This window comes from Cryptomeria japonica, chromosome 5 (assembly GCF_030272615.1).
Source record: "Cryptomeria japonica chromosome 5, Sugi_1.0, whole genome shotgun sequence".
NCBI lineage: Eukaryota > Viridiplantae > Streptophyta > Pinopsida > Cupressales > Cupressaceae > Cryptomeria > Cryptomeria japonica.
Genome location: NC_081409.1, coordinates 924,973,736 through 924,992,715, shown reverse-complemented (window position 1 = coordinate 924,992,715; position 18,980 = coordinate 924,973,736). Strand labels below are relative to the sequence as shown.

At 36.3% G+C, this 18,980-nt stretch overlaps 1 protein-coding gene across 2 annotated transcripts in view; it reads left to right on the top strand.

Annotated features, from left to right (window-relative positions):
• The window catches only part of LOC131066262 (HVA22-like protein k), a 131,973-nt gene extending 118,206 nt beyond the window's left edge, over positions 1-13,767 (top strand). For both annotated transcript variants that reach the window (XM_058000990.2, XM_058000989.2), the window contains 4 exons: positions 9,690-9,753; positions 12,643-12,738; positions 13,040-13,112; positions 13,289-13,767. In XM_058000990.2, coding sequence (XP_057856973.2) covers positions 9,690-9,753; positions 12,643-12,738; positions 13,040-13,112; positions 13,289-13,398 — 343 coding nt within the window. In that variant the 3' untranslated portion in view covers positions 13,399-13,767. The remainder of the gene's footprint in view (positions 1-9,689; positions 9,754-12,642; positions 12,739-13,039; positions 13,113-13,288) is intronic.
• Positions 13,768-18,980: the final 5,213 nt, after the last annotated feature.

Here is an 18,980-nt window from a genome sequence, read left to right as displayed (position 1 = left end):
TGTACTAATTTAAAATTTGTTTTCATTTTTTTAGGTGACAGAACCTTTGGTAAGGGTTCTTCGTATCGTGGATGGAGAGGGAATGCCAATTGGTTTCATTTATGAGGCAATGGATAGGGCCAAAGAGGCCATTTCACATTTTCTTGTATTTCCATGATAGTAATGTGAAATGGCATTATAGGCCCGATGCTACACACAGTCCTCATGGTCATCTAGCTGGTTTGGGACTCGAGCGTACTCAAAAATTCTGATTTGGTGTAAGTTGAGTCTAGAGTATTCCCTCCTGTGGACCTCAAAATCATCACCACAACTAGCCCAGTAATCTTCTGTGTTCATTTTGTGCTTGTAGTGACGGCCATAAGCTTACCGTCTCGGTCCTGTAGGATCAAAGCCCTTTCTGCAGAGATGCTCTTGCAAGAAATATGAAGATAGCTTCTCAATTGAATGCTCAACCTACGTAGGGGTTTTGAAGTATACATCATTGTCCCCAATCGTCATTGAGAAGGAGACTCCTGAAACCTTTGTCTTTGAGAATTTGTCCAATCGCATGTGCTTGTCTTGCGACCTCTAGGAGTACCATCTTATCGATAGGATACTTGGGGAGTCGGCACAGAGAGCCCTCAAAGCTTGAGATTCTCAAATAAGAGAATTGAGGAAACTGGATAAACCAAGTCCCATACCTCCAAGCCAATGCAATTGTTTGTTTGGATAGCCTTTGTTGCAACCCCTCTTGCATAATTCTAACCATGCGCATGGTAAAGGCATCATTTACGTGCTCATATTGACCCACTGCATATGTTATGTTATTCTTCTCCCTCTAGCTTATATTGTAGAAGTGGAGCTGAGGGTAGCAATCATACACCTTTATTTGGTGGGTCCATTCCCAATGTCACCTAGGCGGATCAATCCCAACAACCTGGGATGTCATGCAAACATGTTTACTACATAAGAGGACACGGTGAAGTATCTCTTTTCCGCCAACTGTACTAGTTGTGTATGTATGTTATCGCTGATAATTTGAGCCCAATCCAACTTGATTTTACCCACGAAGACCTCTTTAGCATAATAGAAAATCCACTCAAACAAATTGGAGTGGGGCAGCCCCATGACACGGCTAAGAAGGGTGACCATGTCCCCGTATTCTTCATTGAATTCGCTCCTATATACCTTTTTGAGGATTCTGCAGCTGTGGGGCCTCTTTTCCTTAAAGCAGTTGTCATTCATCTTAATTTTACACTTGGTGGGATTTTGATCATATATCGCTTGAGCCTCCTCCATTGGTACTACAATTGCCTCTTCATGGATGGGGATGCCAAAAGTTTCTACAATGGCTTTAGGGGTGAAATTCGCTATTACCATGTCGTTCACAAACACCACCTTGTTGTTTGGCTTATAGTGCTTGGAGCTTTCCACAATCAGCTCGTGATTCTGAATAGCTTGTGGGAATCCGATAGCTTGTGCTATCCCACTTTCCACCATTTTCTTAGCTCTCCAGTGGGCTTCCACGACATACACTCTATCTCTGAATTGTCAAATATCAATATGCTCGAAGTCTGTATCCCCCACATTTTCCCATTTGCTTTGAACTTTGGAGTCCTGCAGTACTCCTTGATATTCATATTTCATTTTTTTCAATTTGCAGGGGTTCTCAATCTTAGACATCTGAGAAGTTCCTGGTGCTTTGGGTGTCTTAGAGGAATCAAACGCTTTGGGAGGCATCTACCCTTCACACCAGGATGCAAATTTCGGTGTGATCTTAAATGTGTAAAATGAGGTTAGTAGTGCCCATCAATGACATTACTAGTGAAAAACCACCATCAAAGTGACTATAACAACATTATGGTAAATTTGAAAAAGCTTTGGAAAGCATTGCAGTTTGCTATTTAAGTTTTCAAAATTTGTTGCAAGGCTGGAAAATCTTGGTTTAGCGCGATTTTGCAAGTTTTAACTGCGTTGGCAAAATATTAGGATTTTTTTTTGCAATTACAGGCCCGTTGAGAGCAACGTTTTAATTTTTCTATCTTTGTTGCAAATCTCGAAAATTTCACCGGGTGGGAGTTTTAAAAGTTTTTGCTTTGAATTTCACCTATGTTTATTTAACTAGGTTTCTAGTTTGGTCTCAAGTTAATCCTTGAGTAAAATATTTCAAAATATGCTTTAGTCTATTTAACCCTAGGTCTAGACATTTCAAATTTCACAAGCAACTTTAAATAAAATGAATTTTCATTAGGTAACACAAAGTCAAATACATACCAGGAGTGTTGGAAAGTTTTGCAAATGGGGTCCTGGTTGGGACAACTTTGGATGGAATGTACCTTCTCTTGCTTGGTGGGTGAAATTTTTTCCTTCCAACGGCTTAGTGCTATTACTATCTCCTCCCAGGGCCTTATCCCTCAAAATAAAAATGTCCATAGTTATTGCACAATTCTGCAACAATTGAACCTACGCCTCTTCCTAGCCCTCACATTTCACCAAAATGCCCATATTTGCCCTTGTTTGATTTGAACTTCGTCCCTACTTTGATCCTATGGGGGACTATTCAACCGTGTTAAAAAAAAAGAAACACACTAACGCAAAGCTAGAATTCCCCTCAGCTTGAAGTAGGTGTAGCCAATACAACAAAGAAATTTTGAAGCGATGAAGTCCACTGGGCTGGGAAAGCTAGGTATTCTGCTCGGGAATGATGGAGGTGTTAAAAGAAAAGAAGGCTTCGTCTCAGAAAAAAAAATGCTTTGCTTTGATGGAGCCCAAACTTCTCTCACTTATGCGACCCCTTCCTTTATTTTTTCATGTCAAAGCGCTTCATTCATTTTTTTAGGTATATTTTCGGCGATTTGAAGGCGCGATATGAGAAAGGCAACTCATGCTTAACCCTTGAAAACATTCAAACTTTTTGACCTTCAACTTAGCTTTAGCTCGTGTTTCGGTATATTTGTTGGTGAATGAAGGCAAAAATAGCACAATGCCTTCGTTTTTCTTTTCTTTTTGAATCTTCCAAGTTCGATTTAATCGACCCCCCTTTGTTACTAACGCCTTAGGCACTTGCATTCTACGGTATTTTTATCGGCGAATGAAGGGTGAATAGAGATATAAAAATGTTTTGACTTTAACCCCAAAGGCATGCGAACTTTATTGTGGGCACTTCAACTCTAATTTAAATTGACCTTTCACTTGCTTGTAAACACTTTAGTACTTTTTCCAGTGAATGAAGGCGATGTTAAATAAAAATGTTTTGAGCCATTTCACCTTTTACGCCTAACTTGAGCCTTGGTATATTTTCTGCGATTTGAAGTATGACAAAAAAAAATGCTTTGTCCTTTATTTCGTTTACTTCACATGAACTTTGGCTTGTAAGCACTTTGTCACTTCGACATGATTGTGGTGGTTTGAAGGCAAGAAGTGAAAAGGTGTTATGAGATGGCCCTGTGAAGGCGCTCAGAACCTACAACAATTTCTCCCTTGGTCTTTAATTAACAATGGCGATTTTGGTACATTCATTGGCACTTGAAAGCACGATGTAAAAAAAGGGCAATTGACATTTTGGGGTTTTTATCGGTATGCTCCTTGGTGAAATGGAGGTTTGACAAAAAGTATGTTGGCCTTGTACAAGCTCAATTTTGGGCTACCCCCCTTTTCACACTTTCTGTTGCTGTTTAGATATTGCACTGGCATTGAGGCGAAAAGCATACAACCCTGAAATGCCCTGAATTCGCTTCATTCAACCTTTTGCTTCTTTGCAAGCATTGATCATTTTAGTGCAGTCTTGAACTCTGCCAACCCTTGAAACCATGACCTAAATATTGCTTCTCAAGCCCTCATAGCATCTTGGGATCCTACTCTCTCTTTGCTTCTTACTCTACCAATCCTAACAAAATTCCTAATAAGGGCTTCGACAAGGCAAACCAGGAAAGGGGTTCCCTATCGACGATGGGGAGTGTGTGCAAGGCACAACAGGGTATATGTACTAAATATGGGTTTTGGATGCCAGGACAAGGCCACCATTAGTTGGCTCACTGCCCCTGATTGCACACCAATATAAAGTTATTTATATACTTATCTAACACAATAATTGTAATTTTTGGTCATGCATTTCTACTGTTTGTTGTCACTGATTTTTATTCTTCTTCTCCATTGTACCTTAAAACCCAGTTACACAATCAACTAGTTCTTCTAGTTGATGGACACCCATCACATATCATAGATTGAAACTCTCTCCAATGATGAAATTGCATGGGCTTGCTGGATGCCCTTTATAAATGAAGTAAAAAATATTTTTCTACACAAACATGAGAGATTGTAGGGTGATTTAAACCTAAAATGCTAGTGATATTGTTGTGACGTTTTCACACATCGCCCCATTGCAAATGGGGACCCCCTCTTTTTTGTTGAATAAACCAAGTCTTTTACAATCTATGTTGTCTCTCGACGCTAAGGAATGAGTTGTAAGGTCTTGTAGGTCTGGATTTTGATCCTTGAAAGTAATAAAATGACTAAGCAGGGAATGGATTCTTAAGGAATATATAGCCTAGATAGGATGCGGCCTTAATATTGTCATCAAGTTGAGAATTAGGATTTTGAAGTATTGATAAATGTGTTGTGCTTATTTCTTTATCCTTCGAACTTTGCATTTTGCTAACTATGAACTTGATTGATAATTGTACTTCACAACGTGTCCTTGTCTTTTTCAGGTACATTGCAGGTAGCAAGACTTTGGATGCTAAGAGGACATCATTGAGTGGATGATATCATCATCCAAGGAAGAGATTGCAGTGATAGAACAAAGAATGCATGTGCAGAGTAATGGAATGATGGATATTTGGCTACGTGTTAGGATAACCCCGAGAATTGATATGAAGAAATGAAAGAGAAACAACCAAATTTTGGCCAAGTCTACAATTTTTTTGGAGAAATTTGGCTAAGTTCGTGTTGTCTATTTTAGGGTTTTTACCCTTCATACTTAGAAATGAGGTCAGTAAATTTGAACGAAGTAATGAAATAAGAACCCTTCAAGGAACCTACCAGTAAAATTTGAGTGAATTCTAAGAACTTACTATTTTAAGTAAGTTTCACTATGTCCCAGATTGGCCTAATTTTGCGTTTAAACAAACTTACTATTTTTAGCAATGTCTAGTTTTAGCAATTTTGTTTTTAGTGTGATTGTGCCTTGATTTGACCTAATTTTATGTTTGGAAGAACTTACTATTCTTAGTAAGTCTATTTTTGGCAGGTTATCTTTGGCAGCTGGTAGGACATTGAGGGCTGAACATTCCTGAATTTTTAAGTTCTAAATCCAGAAAAGTTGAAAAAGCAGGCAGATGATCAAAATTCTGGCTAAGTATGGAATTCTTTCCTAAAAAGGCATGAAAGTGTATTCTAAGGCATGGAATTCATCCTTCATTGAAAATTCCTCCACTACCTCAAAATTGTGCTCAGGGACAAGAGGGGAGTGCATTTCCTTGATCAAGGAGGATTTTCCTTCCTTGGCAAAATTCCTCCACTACCTCAAAATTTTACTCAGGGACAAGAGGAGAGCGCATTTCTTTGGTTAAGGAGGATTTTCCGTCCTTGGCAAATTCCTCCACTACCTCAAAATTGCACTCAAGGACAAGAGGAGAGAGCATTTCCTTGGTCAAGGAGGATTTTTCCTCCCTATCAAAATTCCTCCACCTCAAATTTGCGCCCAGGACAAGGAAGGGAGCAGATTTGACTGGCAATGAAGGACTTTTCAAAAATGCCAAAATTCCTCCTTCCATGCCAAAATGCACCCAAGTGTGAAGAATTCGAGGAATGTGAAAAATTGACTGTGTTGAGAATTCCTCTCTTTCGAACTTTAAATTGGACAAAATTCATGAAAGATGGAAAAAGTGGTTGAATGCCAGAAAATTCCTCCTTTAGGACAAAGCACGGACAAGCATTCATAGAACAAGAAATGGCAGAACTTCACAAGGAAAGGAATTTTTCCTTCTCCAGGGTTGATATGCGCTCAGGAATTCCTTAGAAATGGAAAAGGTCATGAAATGTTTTCCAAGGCAAAGATATCTTTCAGTTCCTCCCAAATGCTCCCGAGCACTTTCAAGGCATGGACAGGATGAAATTTCACCAAGGAAAAATTCCTCCTTTCCCTTCCAAATGCGCCCAAGTATCTGGGAGGAATCCTCTTTGTCATTTCATGTGCATGATGAATACTAAGAGGGGGGGGGTGAATTAGTATACCAAAAAACACTGCACTTAAACACTTAAATAGTCTAAAGATAAACCGGTAACACAGTTTAACAGACGGACCGGTTATCACACATGCAAACCAAAATGCAAATAAAGCATTCACCCACAAAAGCAATACAACCATAACACAAGATATTTGACGTGGAAACCCAAATGGGAAAAACCACGGTGAGATAGAACTCACAAGTCACTATCTGTAGAATAGAAACCAGACCGGTTAAGGTCTTACAATGTTCTTCACCAGAACAGATCCTGTTAGGAATCTCAATCTCTGTTAGGAGATAAGTCTGATCAAGGACTACCTTGCTAGAGGATTTTAGATTCACAGAGGTGAACCACCTTGTTAGAGGATTTTACAAAAGGCTTTTGGGCCTACTCGATTAAGGGCTACAGACTTGTCAAAGATGTGAGTAATCAACAAGTGTTTGATCTATCTAATAGCACAGACTGCTCGGTTAGATCCTCGATAGCTCGTTCTTAATGCACTCCTGCATTACTTCAGTCTTCTACACATTCATATTCTTTCCAACTCCTCAACCACTTCAAACCCTAGCAACAACATAAACCCCTTCGACAACAACCTAAAACCCTAGACATGATGTCCTTTTAAAGGAATCTGATTTCATGTCGGTCCAATAGGATTACATTTCAATTTCCTAGGTTCAAAGAATCTAGACATACTCAATAACATGACACAAAAAGCACCGCCAGTGTGTCGGCGCCGTCAAACAATCGGTGGATTGGTAACTCATCACAAAATGCCGGTTGGTAACTCATCACAGAGTATTACCGGTTCATACAAAATGCCGGTTGCTGGTTTGGCAAAAATGAAGACTGGTAGAAATGTGTTATGCCGCTTTAATCCCTCGTACCACTTGAGGTCAACATGCCGCTTCAGACTGGGAAACACATTCTGCAAAACATCAATAGTCTAAAGACTATAATACAACATACCAGTTGGAACAAATACCGGTTGTGCTTTACTATATACATATAAAGAGGATCTTAATGCAAGTGTGTGTCCATCAATGACAATCACAACATAAACATCAAAAATGCCAACAGTGCACCCAAGCAAGAAGAATCCTCCACCATGGAGAATTGGTGCCCAAACATGGAGAATCCTTCCACCTATCTCAAATGCGCCCATAGAAGAAAAGTGACTGGAGACATAATATTGAAGTTCCTAAGGGGATATTTTGATAAAACAAGGCATTCTTGACAAGTCAGAAAATGATAAACATCAAGAATTCATCTATCCAATCCAAAGACAACAACTAGACATCAAGAGGCACGGAGGTCCAAAATGAGCAGATGCAGTTTATGACATCCAATTTTAAGAAGAAATCCAGTCTCATGAAGTTCATGGAGGAGGAATTCCAATACCAAAGAATGCCAGTTGAAAGACCTCAAGATTCAAACAAGTACAGATGAGAAGAATTTACAACTATCTTGAATTTCCTCTAAAAGTCCAAGATCCCAGTTAGGAAAGAACAAGGAGGAATAATTTTTCAGTTCCAGACGTTCAAGGAAGGCATTCAAAGTTCCTGAGATCCAATTCAAGTATGAAAGACTTGAAGAATGACATAATCGTTGACAAGGAAAGATATTCCAAGAAGGTGATTTCCCAAGAAAGTACATGGAAGGAAGAAAATGATCAGGGAAAGAAAATTTCAGAAAAAGTTAATCAAAGTTAGAACCTTGGTCACAAATGATGCAAAATGGAATACTCTTTGTGATGAGTCACAGGGTGCACATGGCGTCCAACATGCTAAGGTGGCGCCCCATCATCTTCTTCGGCCAATCGCGTGTTTCCAAACCATCATGACCAAATTCAATGCGTTTGCTACCAAGGAGAGGGATAGTGGGCGTGCTATTTTGGGCGAGAATCTATTAAATGCTTGATGGATCTACAGTTCATTTAATGCATAGTGGTCACCTTACTTGGAATGACAGTTCATTTAATGCAAAGTGGGTGTGATGCCTTATTTATTACTAGACCCACTACTTGGCGCAACAAAGGGTTCATTTTTGGTCAAACCCTAATTAGGGATTTGCATCTTGTAATCTCAGCCCTTTATTTCAAATCAATCTTGGCTGTTCATATGCGGAAGGATCTCTATAAAAGGCCTTGCCTTCTCTTTTGTAATTCATTAGATAGTTAGCTCATTAGAATTAGAGAGCTCTTGCTCCTTAGAGTAGAAGTAGAATAGGAGAAGAAGAAGACATTGTTGTAAGAATTGGAGAAATAAAATTTGATTTCATTGAAAATATGGTCGATTCATGCTTATTTCAACTTGTTGCGTGGTGTTCTTCCAATTTCTCAATTGTTAGTTAAATTGCTTTGATTTTAATGGAGAATGTAGTGGTGTTTGATGAATTTCCATTGTTCATACTTTTTGCATCTTGTTGATTATAAGTTGCAGTGTAAAGTTAGCTTGAACCACTAAATTCGTGCTAAGTTCGATTGTGGATAGTTATTTGGATTGTGCCATTTTGGGTATTCAAATGCACTTTCTCGATGTGAAAATCCTTTAGCATCCTTGGAAGATTGCACAAATTCTTGTGGAGTTGTAGTTGATCTTGGCGAAGTAGAACTTAGTTTATTTGGAATTCGTCCATTAGAGCACTGTCCATTGATATCATTGTCCTTAGGAGTAGATTTAGATCCTTTTAACCCTTTCCCTTTTTAATTTCAGTTCATTCCAGTTCAGTTCATTCGAAGTAGAAGCATATCATAGAATTGCTATTTCTGATGATAAAGTTCCAGCCATAGCATTGAGAAGTGAAAGAGTGATCCAAACATAAGTCCCTTTGTGTTACCAGCATATCATATCAAGCTCCAAACAAGCTCGTATCCAACATAAAGTCGCAAGTTTGCAGTAGGAACTTTGGAGTCGCCTCTATGATCTTCGCAATCTTAGTATACGAGGAGGTCTTTGCTCAAGAGAGGATAGAGTGACCATTGGAAACTTTATTTTGTGTTGGTATGGTCATAAAGCACCCGTCAACAAATACCATATCTATTGTTACAATTTTAGTGATACCATATCTATAGTGCCTTCTTTTTTGCAGTCAAGTAGGATAGTTGAGTAGTTCTACCTAGAAAAGCATGCATAATATCCTTTTTGATGCACCATGCCTATTTAGTATTTTCTTCATCAAGAATAAATTGTAGAAATAGGGTTTGAGGTAAAGTAATGCTTTAAATTATTCAATCTCATGATACCTTCCATTGTTCCCAAAGGGGTTTCTTGGGCAAGTCTATCTGTATTAGAAGTATATATATATATATATATATATATATATATAGAGAGAGAGAGAGAGAGAGAGAGAGAGAGAGAGAGAGAGAGAGGTTTGTAGTATGAAGGAACTTTTACTGTTCAACATCAAATAGTGTATAATTCCTTGTTTTCAGTTCATTTACAAAATGTTTATTTTTGCACTTGTTTGGCATACGTTTGCAGGATTCCTCTATATTACCATATAAAGCTTGCAATTCTCATTTGGTTACAACTTCCGTCTACTAATGTAAGTTCTTTTCTTTTCCTAGGCTTTTCTTTTCAGTAATGTTTTATTCGTCTATATTAACATTCTTGTGCCTCATCTGAAGTCTTGGATTAGTATCACATAGATGATGCTCTATTCACTGCAATGCTAATTTGGTATATACTAGGACTCTGCAAATTTGAGTTTTAAATTCATGAAATTGTAACATCGTTTAGACATCCTATTAGGTCACTGATCATCAAGTAATCTTTCTTTTTTTTAAGGTAAATGTGCTTATTCATTTGATTGAGAGTTGAGCACCATATTTGTTATTGATATCAATAGTATATTTAAAATGTTTTGATAGAATAGACAAGTTGACATTCAGTAGTGATGTTGCCACCTTCAAAGGTTGACAAGCAAAATAGGTCACTCCATCTTGTTACAGACCTCTTACCTTTAGTTTCACACATGGAAACTAGACACTCATCATTATGGTTAGTGCCTATTCAGGCACTAAGTGGGTGAAGACACTTGAGTCAATAGATCCTCAAGGTGAGGAATGAAGTACAACCATCACCAAACCTATTGTGATATTTCTTGGCAGGAACATTGACATTCATTATGAGAATCCTGTTAGGACTTAGGTTTAGTAAAAGTCTGTCTCTAATATCCATTCTAAATTCTAATAGTTAAGGCTCCTTGGGCATGTCGTTGATACCTCAAGTTAACTACTTATAGAGTACTTGGTATGAGTTTCTCTGAACTACGAGTTTTTCAAATGTTTACTTTGTTGAGTTTTCTGTAAGTTTTTGGTGAGTTTTACATTCAAATTTGTGCAAATATTCGTGAGCAGTTAGCAAGTCTGAGGGCAAAACTTGGGCTGTGCTGAAAAAGAAAACATAATTGTGCAATCAGAGACTAAAATGGCAGTAGAATGACTTAGAATTGTGCCCAGTCATCAACTCTGTTAGCTGATATCATCAAACTGCATGCCTGTGATAGTTTTAAATGGCTGAGTATGGAATCATGTTGTTAGGGACTTTATTACTCGCACAAACGTAAAAATCATGTGACTGGTGGCATTATGTTGGCTTTGGACAGGGAATTGTGTGATTAGGGTTTTGTTCATTTAAAATCAACATGGAATTGCACCCATAATAGAATGCAGATAGTTTGAAGGGTCTCAAATAGCAAGGGAGGTCAAATTAGTACCCAAAACACAATTGAGTGATAGCAGGGAAGTCATCAGGAAAAAAAATTAATTCTTTTTTAAGTTGTTGAGCCTTGGTGAGTCAAAGTTTTGGGTCAACTGAGTCCATGTTGAGTCCAAGTATGCAAAGTGTGGTTGATACAATTATAATTTAGCAGTTAAGGTCCTTAGAGGTTCTCATTTCACACTTTAATGAGATTAATCAAAAAATTGACTCTCCAGCTGAAGCCTAGGATACCTAATGACCAAGTACTTATATAACAAGCCTGGGGTGTCAACATCATCTATGGTTATTGTAAGAGGGCATTCAAATTTCAATGATAATAGAAGCAAGAACAGAGGATCTGATGAATTTCAGTTAATAGAGATAATAGAAGAGATTAAGTGGCTAATGTCCCACCAAACATAAGAGGTTTTACATGGTAGCGATTTCCAACTGAATCCAGGTGGAATCTAAAATCGTATTGTGGTAAATCAAATCATTGGAAAGTTTGTGCAGTCTCTCTCCCTGCTTACTTTACCGTGATAGTACACAATAGTGTAAAAAGTCTTCTATGACAAGGACAAACTTTAGTTAATTATTGTTGCTTTTATCTTTTTCACTTGGAAGCATTAACTTAGTGGATGCTCTAAGATGTTTTCCTGTTGGTTGTACCTTATATGCTATTATGGTCTTCGACCACATTCAATATTTCTAAGATTTTCCACTTTGGACATTTTTGTACTTCAATTTCTTTGGATATACCTTATCATCAGTTTTAAAGGAAAGTTGGAAATATATGCAGTTTCTGGAATGGAACTAGTTTAATTGCAATAGTTTTAACAATGAAATAAATGTCAAAACACCACCTTTTTAATATCTGTTAATATGTTAAATTGTTATGAGATCTCACGAGTCATTTTTATTGAGTTTTGAAATGGTAGTATGTATCACATTTAGCAAATTATTGAATATCATAATTCACTTTAAGTGAACTGGTCGTAGGATCTAGTGAAGATATTTGAAGATTAATTTTGTAGACCCAGAAACAGCTTTCAAAGGTGAACTGCTGTTTCGAAGAATAACTAGTGAATTTATTGAAAACAATTAACTCAAAACTTCTGGAAGCAACACATTCCCAGATACCTGTGCTTTTCAGTATATCACCGCCTCTCAAATGCGGGTGTTTTCCATTTTGATAAATGCTGGGGCTATACAATCTTGTTTTTCATGCTACTACTAATTAACTTGAATTAAAAGAGAGCATTTGAGGAACTATGTATGCAGAGCGTCGTCTTCATTAACAGGTTGGCTCTGTTCTGTATATCTGTTATTCCTGGAAAACATTTACTTTCTTTCAAATTTAAGTTGGGTTCAATTTCTTGTAATGCTTCTCTCTTTATTATCTTTGAACACATTTTAAATTTCTGAAGTATGTGTGGTTTTGGGCTACTAATGGCTTTGCCCTTGTTGTAACAAAACATTTTCCCTATAATTTATTGTAAAGTCATAAGACTTGTTTTTTTCCAAACAGTGATGATCAGCTTCTATTTGCATCATAAATCCTATGCAGTATTTTGTACAAATCAAATAACTCCTTTCTCTTGTAGTGGCATTCAGTTTGCGTTTCTCAAATTGCCTATTCTACTGTAATGACAGTTTCTAGACATTAACAGTGATCCAAAGAAATATATGAATTGTCTTTTCTACTGTAATGACCGTTTTTAGACATTAACAGGGATCCAAAGAAATATATGAAAAACATTTGCGGCCATTTCTTTCAACACATGAACCCAGACTTGATATAATAGAGACTGGAGCCTTCAGAGAGATAGTAAGTGAGCAACAGTATCTGATTTATGAGATTTACTGCTTTGTATGTTTTACTCATTTAATTTTTTAATTTGTGTTATATAAGCATGGAAAACCATCTGATTAGGTTTCTTCACAATAGTGCTTTTGAAATGAAAGATGGAACATGAGTATTTAACTTTGGAAAGGACAGAACCAGCATATGATCTTTGCACTTTGACATTCAAATTTGATGTTTGGCACAGTGGATATCAGCATACATTTCTATAAGAAGTTGTTTGCTCAAATCTTCAGTTTGTTTGTTGGTATCCGTTTTTCTGCAGAATAATTTCCTGGGAAAACATCAACGTGAAATCCAGTTTCTGAGAGGTCCACTTCAAAGGCTAATTCTGGGTGGTATGTTGTAACTGCCCCTTTTCTTTTTGAATAGATTCTAGGCTTTGAACCACTAATTGAGAAGGTGTTTCCTACTAGAAGTGCTAAAAATGGTTGTCTTACACTAGTGACATTTTTTTGTCCATAATATCATAAGATGTGCTTCTTAAATTCCTTTTTCTGCTCTTGTTAAACAGTTTTTCATGTTCTAAAAGATATTATCCAATCATCTCAGCCATGGGTAGACAAGTCAATAGAGAATAGCACAAGTGGAGCAAATGTTGACACACCAGCAGATGCTAACTAGAAATGGACGGTGAAGGTTACATTTATCCCGGTAGCTAATCTTTGATGATGAGCCATTAACTGTTTTGTGGCTCAATTGGATTATTACAGGGTGATAGATCTTCGATGAGATCCAACATGGTTGGATTTAGCTTTTAAAAGTTTCTGAGTTGTTGAAAAACTCTTTGGATGGACAATGTAATATATGTACACGTTTGGCCATGCTTTCTCAAGATTAGAAAATTTGTCACTGGTGTAAGACATTGTGCCATGTCCTTGTTGGCAGTTTTAAGTCTCTCAATAATGATAGATGGGCTCCCGCCTGAGTTGGTAAGACAAAGCAAAAATCTTGTAATAAAATATTTTTCAATAAGAAACTGTTTTAATTGCAGTTAGTTCTTTGGAAAATATAATAGCATCCATTTCATAGGCATGTTTTAATGACTACAAACGGTTTTTGAATACAAAGAAAATTTAAGTTGCATATTTGTTACAATGGTCTTAGAGAGATTAATTATATTAAAGTGCATGAATGACCAAGAATAGGTCACGACGGACTGAAAGGTACAATTGTTACAATAACTAGTACAAAGGAAAAGGCGCACTACATTAGAAACAAACACAACTAAAGCAAAGAAGGGCAAAAAGCAATTAAAGAAATTGACAGGTGCAGGTAAACCTAAACCTCAAAACAAATATAGGTATAAATCTATGGTCCCCCAAGTTTCAAAGACGGGGATGACAAGGGATGGTGGGATGTGTTTTTGGGCCATTTTTAGGGGATAGTAGGGGACAACTGTTTAAAAATAGGGAAATTTAAAAAAAAATTTTATAGAAATTTCAAATATTCATACCAGAGCATTGATAAAGCATTCATCATAAACAATGTAGAAGCTTAATACTTGATAAAGCATTCATCATAAACAATGAGAAATTTCAAATATTCATACCAAAGCATTGATAAAGCATTCATCATAAACAATGTAGAAGCATTAGACTTGAATTAAGATTTCACATGAGAATTGGCTAACAAATTAACAAAATTCAATTGCTTTCATTGTTAATATGAATACACATTATATAAGAATTATAACAAAAATGCCCACAGGCTCCAAGTTTCAACTATGAAATAACATAAATATAGAACTAAGAAAATATATGTTTGTTCATAATCAACAGATGTAATTGATGTTAAATTATGGATCAGAATTGAAATTACAGAGATACAGAGCTATATCTATGATATTACTGCTCTAATTCAGAATTATAACTGAAAATATATATCTTCACAGTAGATACACGTATATATATATATAGCACTCAATATATATCACAGGATGTGTATTGCACACAGAATTTATTATTCACACAGCATATATATATCGTAGCTTTTACTCAAACACATCTAGTAGATCGATCACCTATATTGCAGCATATATCTTCCTTGTAATTGTGTACCATGAACTACATGGTAGATTAATTTGCAGAGGTTACACGTATACACTGCCTTAAGTTCATGCACTCTCTGTTATATGCACCGCTGTATAATATCCATGCACTCTCTGTTATACACCTGACTATAATATCTGCACCGTTCTATCTTAGTCTTAACAGACCCGATCAACGGATATATATAAAGACAAGTCAATGTCAATGAAATGACATGACTTTCGACTAGGAAGGAACACGAACATAGAAGGTTGCGATTCACTTAGCAACCCGATATGAAAGTTAACTTAATCGCATAGTATAAAGAATACTTAAAAACCAGATAAGATATGAAGAAGACGTATTTGAAAGACAGCGATTAGGTAAGCGAGGTAATACTAACAAAAACATAATTATAAGGAAATAATAAAAAATGTTAATACAGGTTGCTACAGTGGTCAGGAGGAAGATATCTCCTGTCGCTACAACATCAACAATTGGTAGAGGTAATACTAACAAAAACATAATTATAAGGAAATAATATAAAATGTTAATACAGGTTGCTACAGTGGTCAGGAGGAAGATATCTCCTGTCGCTACAACATCAGCAATTGGTAGGTCTAAATCAAAATTAGAGCTCAAGTTTGAGTCACTGCTAGTATAAAGGGGGTGCCTCAGGCAATGGAACCCCCAACCAATTCCTCGGGTCTCCTCATAGATCTGCATAGCTTCTTTGGGATCAACATCCCAATGTAAGGTTGGAGTTGGACGATACTCAAGAGTCTGGTGATCCTATAGTCGAAAAGCACTCTGTATAGTCACCAGCTTCTTAGATCCTCTAGAGGTAAGGTTGTTTATCTTGATTGATTGAATGGAGTTATATGTGGACCAATTCCTCTCTGCAACAGATGAACTGACAACTTGTGAAAGATGAATGGCAAGTAACCTCAACTTTGGTGCATCCCTACCATGTCACGCCCACCATCCAATAGGGTCGGTTTGAGCTAATGTAGCTCTATCCATCCTCGCCACTAATCTGTTGAAGGTTGGACCACGAGGATTGACAAATGCAACCCACTATGTGTGAAGTAACACAATTCCTTTTTAGTATACATTTTCCCAAGGATCTGCATGACGCCTTCTTTCACCTCTTGGTCATGAGATGGAGGCACTCTCCCAGGTCTTGTTGCATACCATTTGGGATTGAGAGCATAGGCTGCCATATGAAGCGGTGTGTTTATAATGTTCCATTGTTGCATCACAATGAGTCTAAGATGCTCCTCGTAAAATCCCAAAGTGGGGTCCCTCTTATGAGTTGCTTGATTGATTTGTTCAAGCATGCTATTAAAGGTCTCATAAATCTCTCCAAGGCGAAGAGAGTCAGTATCAACATATCTAATCACTTGCACCATAGGCTCAATGAAGGAGCAAACATATCTGTAAGTGCAAACAAATTACAAAAAATTAAAATCATTAAAAAGAATTGAAATATTTCACAAGTTTGAAACATTAAGAAATATTTAAGTATTAACATTTTAAAAATTAAATAATAAAATCAATCTTTTTCTCACCTCATTATGGATCATCAATAATCATCAAGGATTGTTTTTGTTTCACACTTCTTCCCTCTAGTGTGGTTGCCACATGTCATCTACCCCACTTTGCATTGACCACCATTAATTGTAGAGCATCCTTTTGGACCTCAATTATCCTCTGACAAAAATGAAATAGCTAGCATATCCAATCTCCACGGGCTTGAGGAATTCCTTCCTCAAAATTGTCCTAAACAAAACAAGTGAAGTGTGATGGTTGCAAATGAACATCTAGACATCTCTAGCTTCTAACACCACTACCTTCACACAATCTATCTTCTTAATGTCCTTCAAGGTAATTGTTTAATGCATGAACATGGGGTCCAAAATATGTGCTTATAAGCACTCTCCATCATCAAGCCAACTAACTTACACACACGGGTTGAATCGATCACTACCTGCACAAAATTAGAGGCTCCAACCTCTTCTATGTCATCTTTCAAAATTTGAAATTGGAAGGTTGCTTCCTTCCTTTTCCTCGAACAAACAATAGCTCTAAGAAAATAAGAGCCAACTAAACTTGTGACAATAAGATTGATGAGTGATCGATGTTTCATATCAATGAACCCATCCATGATGATGGAGCATCGATCCCTTATCCATTTTTATCTCATATCTTCCATCACCACACTCACTTTGGAATATTCGCTATCAAGAAGGGTGGTGCACAACTTATGTTCTCTAGGTGGAACAAATGATGAACCGACAACTATCACATCTTTGAACAATTGTTTAAAATATCGTGAACATACCACATGAAATGGCATGGCATGGGCATAAAAAACCAACAATAGAGGATTCAACCACATCTCGTTATTATATGTTAAATGGCACTCTCATAGTCTACTTCCCCCTTGATTTTTTTTCTTCTTATCTTTATCAACTCTTGATGTAAATTGTAATAGAGGCTTATTGGGGAAATGGGCCTTTTGCATAGGTTTTGAGGAGTCTGGAAGGACATCCAAATGAGTTTGTGTTAGGCCCAGAGTTATAGTGGGTTGGGAGGAATTAGTTCAACAATCACTTTTTCAAATATAAACTCCATTATTAAAAGATAATAATTACTTAAATGCAATGATCAGAAGAACATAATAAATACATGGAAACCCTAGGTAGAGAGAAAACAACAATAGAATTGCTTTATATGAACAATAATCTTTACAACTTGTAGAGGCACCAACCCCTCATTCAAAAACGTAATTACAAGAATTACAACTCTCTTCTTAATCCACAATGACTCCTTAAATCTGCTATAAGTTGATCATAAGTCTGCTACAAAAACTGATTGCAATCTCTCCATAGAGCTGCTTATAATTTTGCCAAATGCCTTCTCCAATCCGCTTATAATTCCTTTTTAATTCTACTCATACAGCTCTCTTTAATTCTATCATAGACCACATTATTCACTTCAGAAGACTCTCATGAATTCTTCACTATAGTTTTGAGACAAAGTTCTTTACTTAATCTGCAATGTGTCTCCTTATTACCGACTTCTGGTGCATATGTATTATATTTTGGAAAGCACGCCTCACCACAACACTTCACTTCCTTATCAAATAGACCCTTTATGTATCTTCTATCTCTTACTATAGACGTCTCTTACAGAAAGGTTATGACTTAACATTTATGACTTTTCTCAATTAAAATAATTTAAACATTTTACACTTGCTCCTTGTAATCGCACCATAACATCGTCACTTATAAATCGTATCTTTCAACCATAGAAACACACGTTTAAAATTACAATACTTGACAAATCACAATCAAGCAATGAATACAAACATTATAATAGATCGTTGTTGCATATTAATTATTTCTTGATTAATCAACTTAAATGTTTGCCTTGACTATGTCATATTTGTTATAACACTTGTTAAGAGTAGTGAAGACTTTTTATAAGGTTGATTCTATATCTTTGGTTGTATTAAGACATTATCTTCTTTCTTAAACTAATTATTCAACATTTCTAATTATTCAATTTTTATTTTCAAATCAATTTAATCAGTTGACATTTTCTTTAGTTAAATAATCTTTATTATTTAATTAAATTCCATTTCTAATGTTTAAATAATTTCATTTAAATTATTTAAATTAATTAATTATTCTTCTAATTCCCCAAATTTTAATTTAATTAAATTTCATCTAATTTCGTTTCACATTTTCTCCAAATTCGAATTTCATATCATTTCAATTAATTTCATTTCTTCCAAATTAACATTTCACCAAATGTGAATTTCAGTTAATTTCATGTGCATTTCAGCATTCAAAAGTCCAAATTCAAATCCAAATTGAAAATGAAAATCAAATTCAATTTCAAAATCCTACAGCACATGTTGAAAAATCAAATTGATTGATCAAATCAATTAACTAGTTAGTTAACTCAGTTAACTCTTCAATTATCCATTTTCACTCAAAATCAACTTTTTTATGACTAATCAATCAATTTAGTCTTTTAATCCATCTAATTAGTCATCTCTCAATCAATTTAGTCGACTGACTAATCTATTCAGTTCACTAGCCAATCTTTTTAGTTGACTCCCCAATCAAATGAGTTAACAAATCAATCAACTCTGTTAACACATCA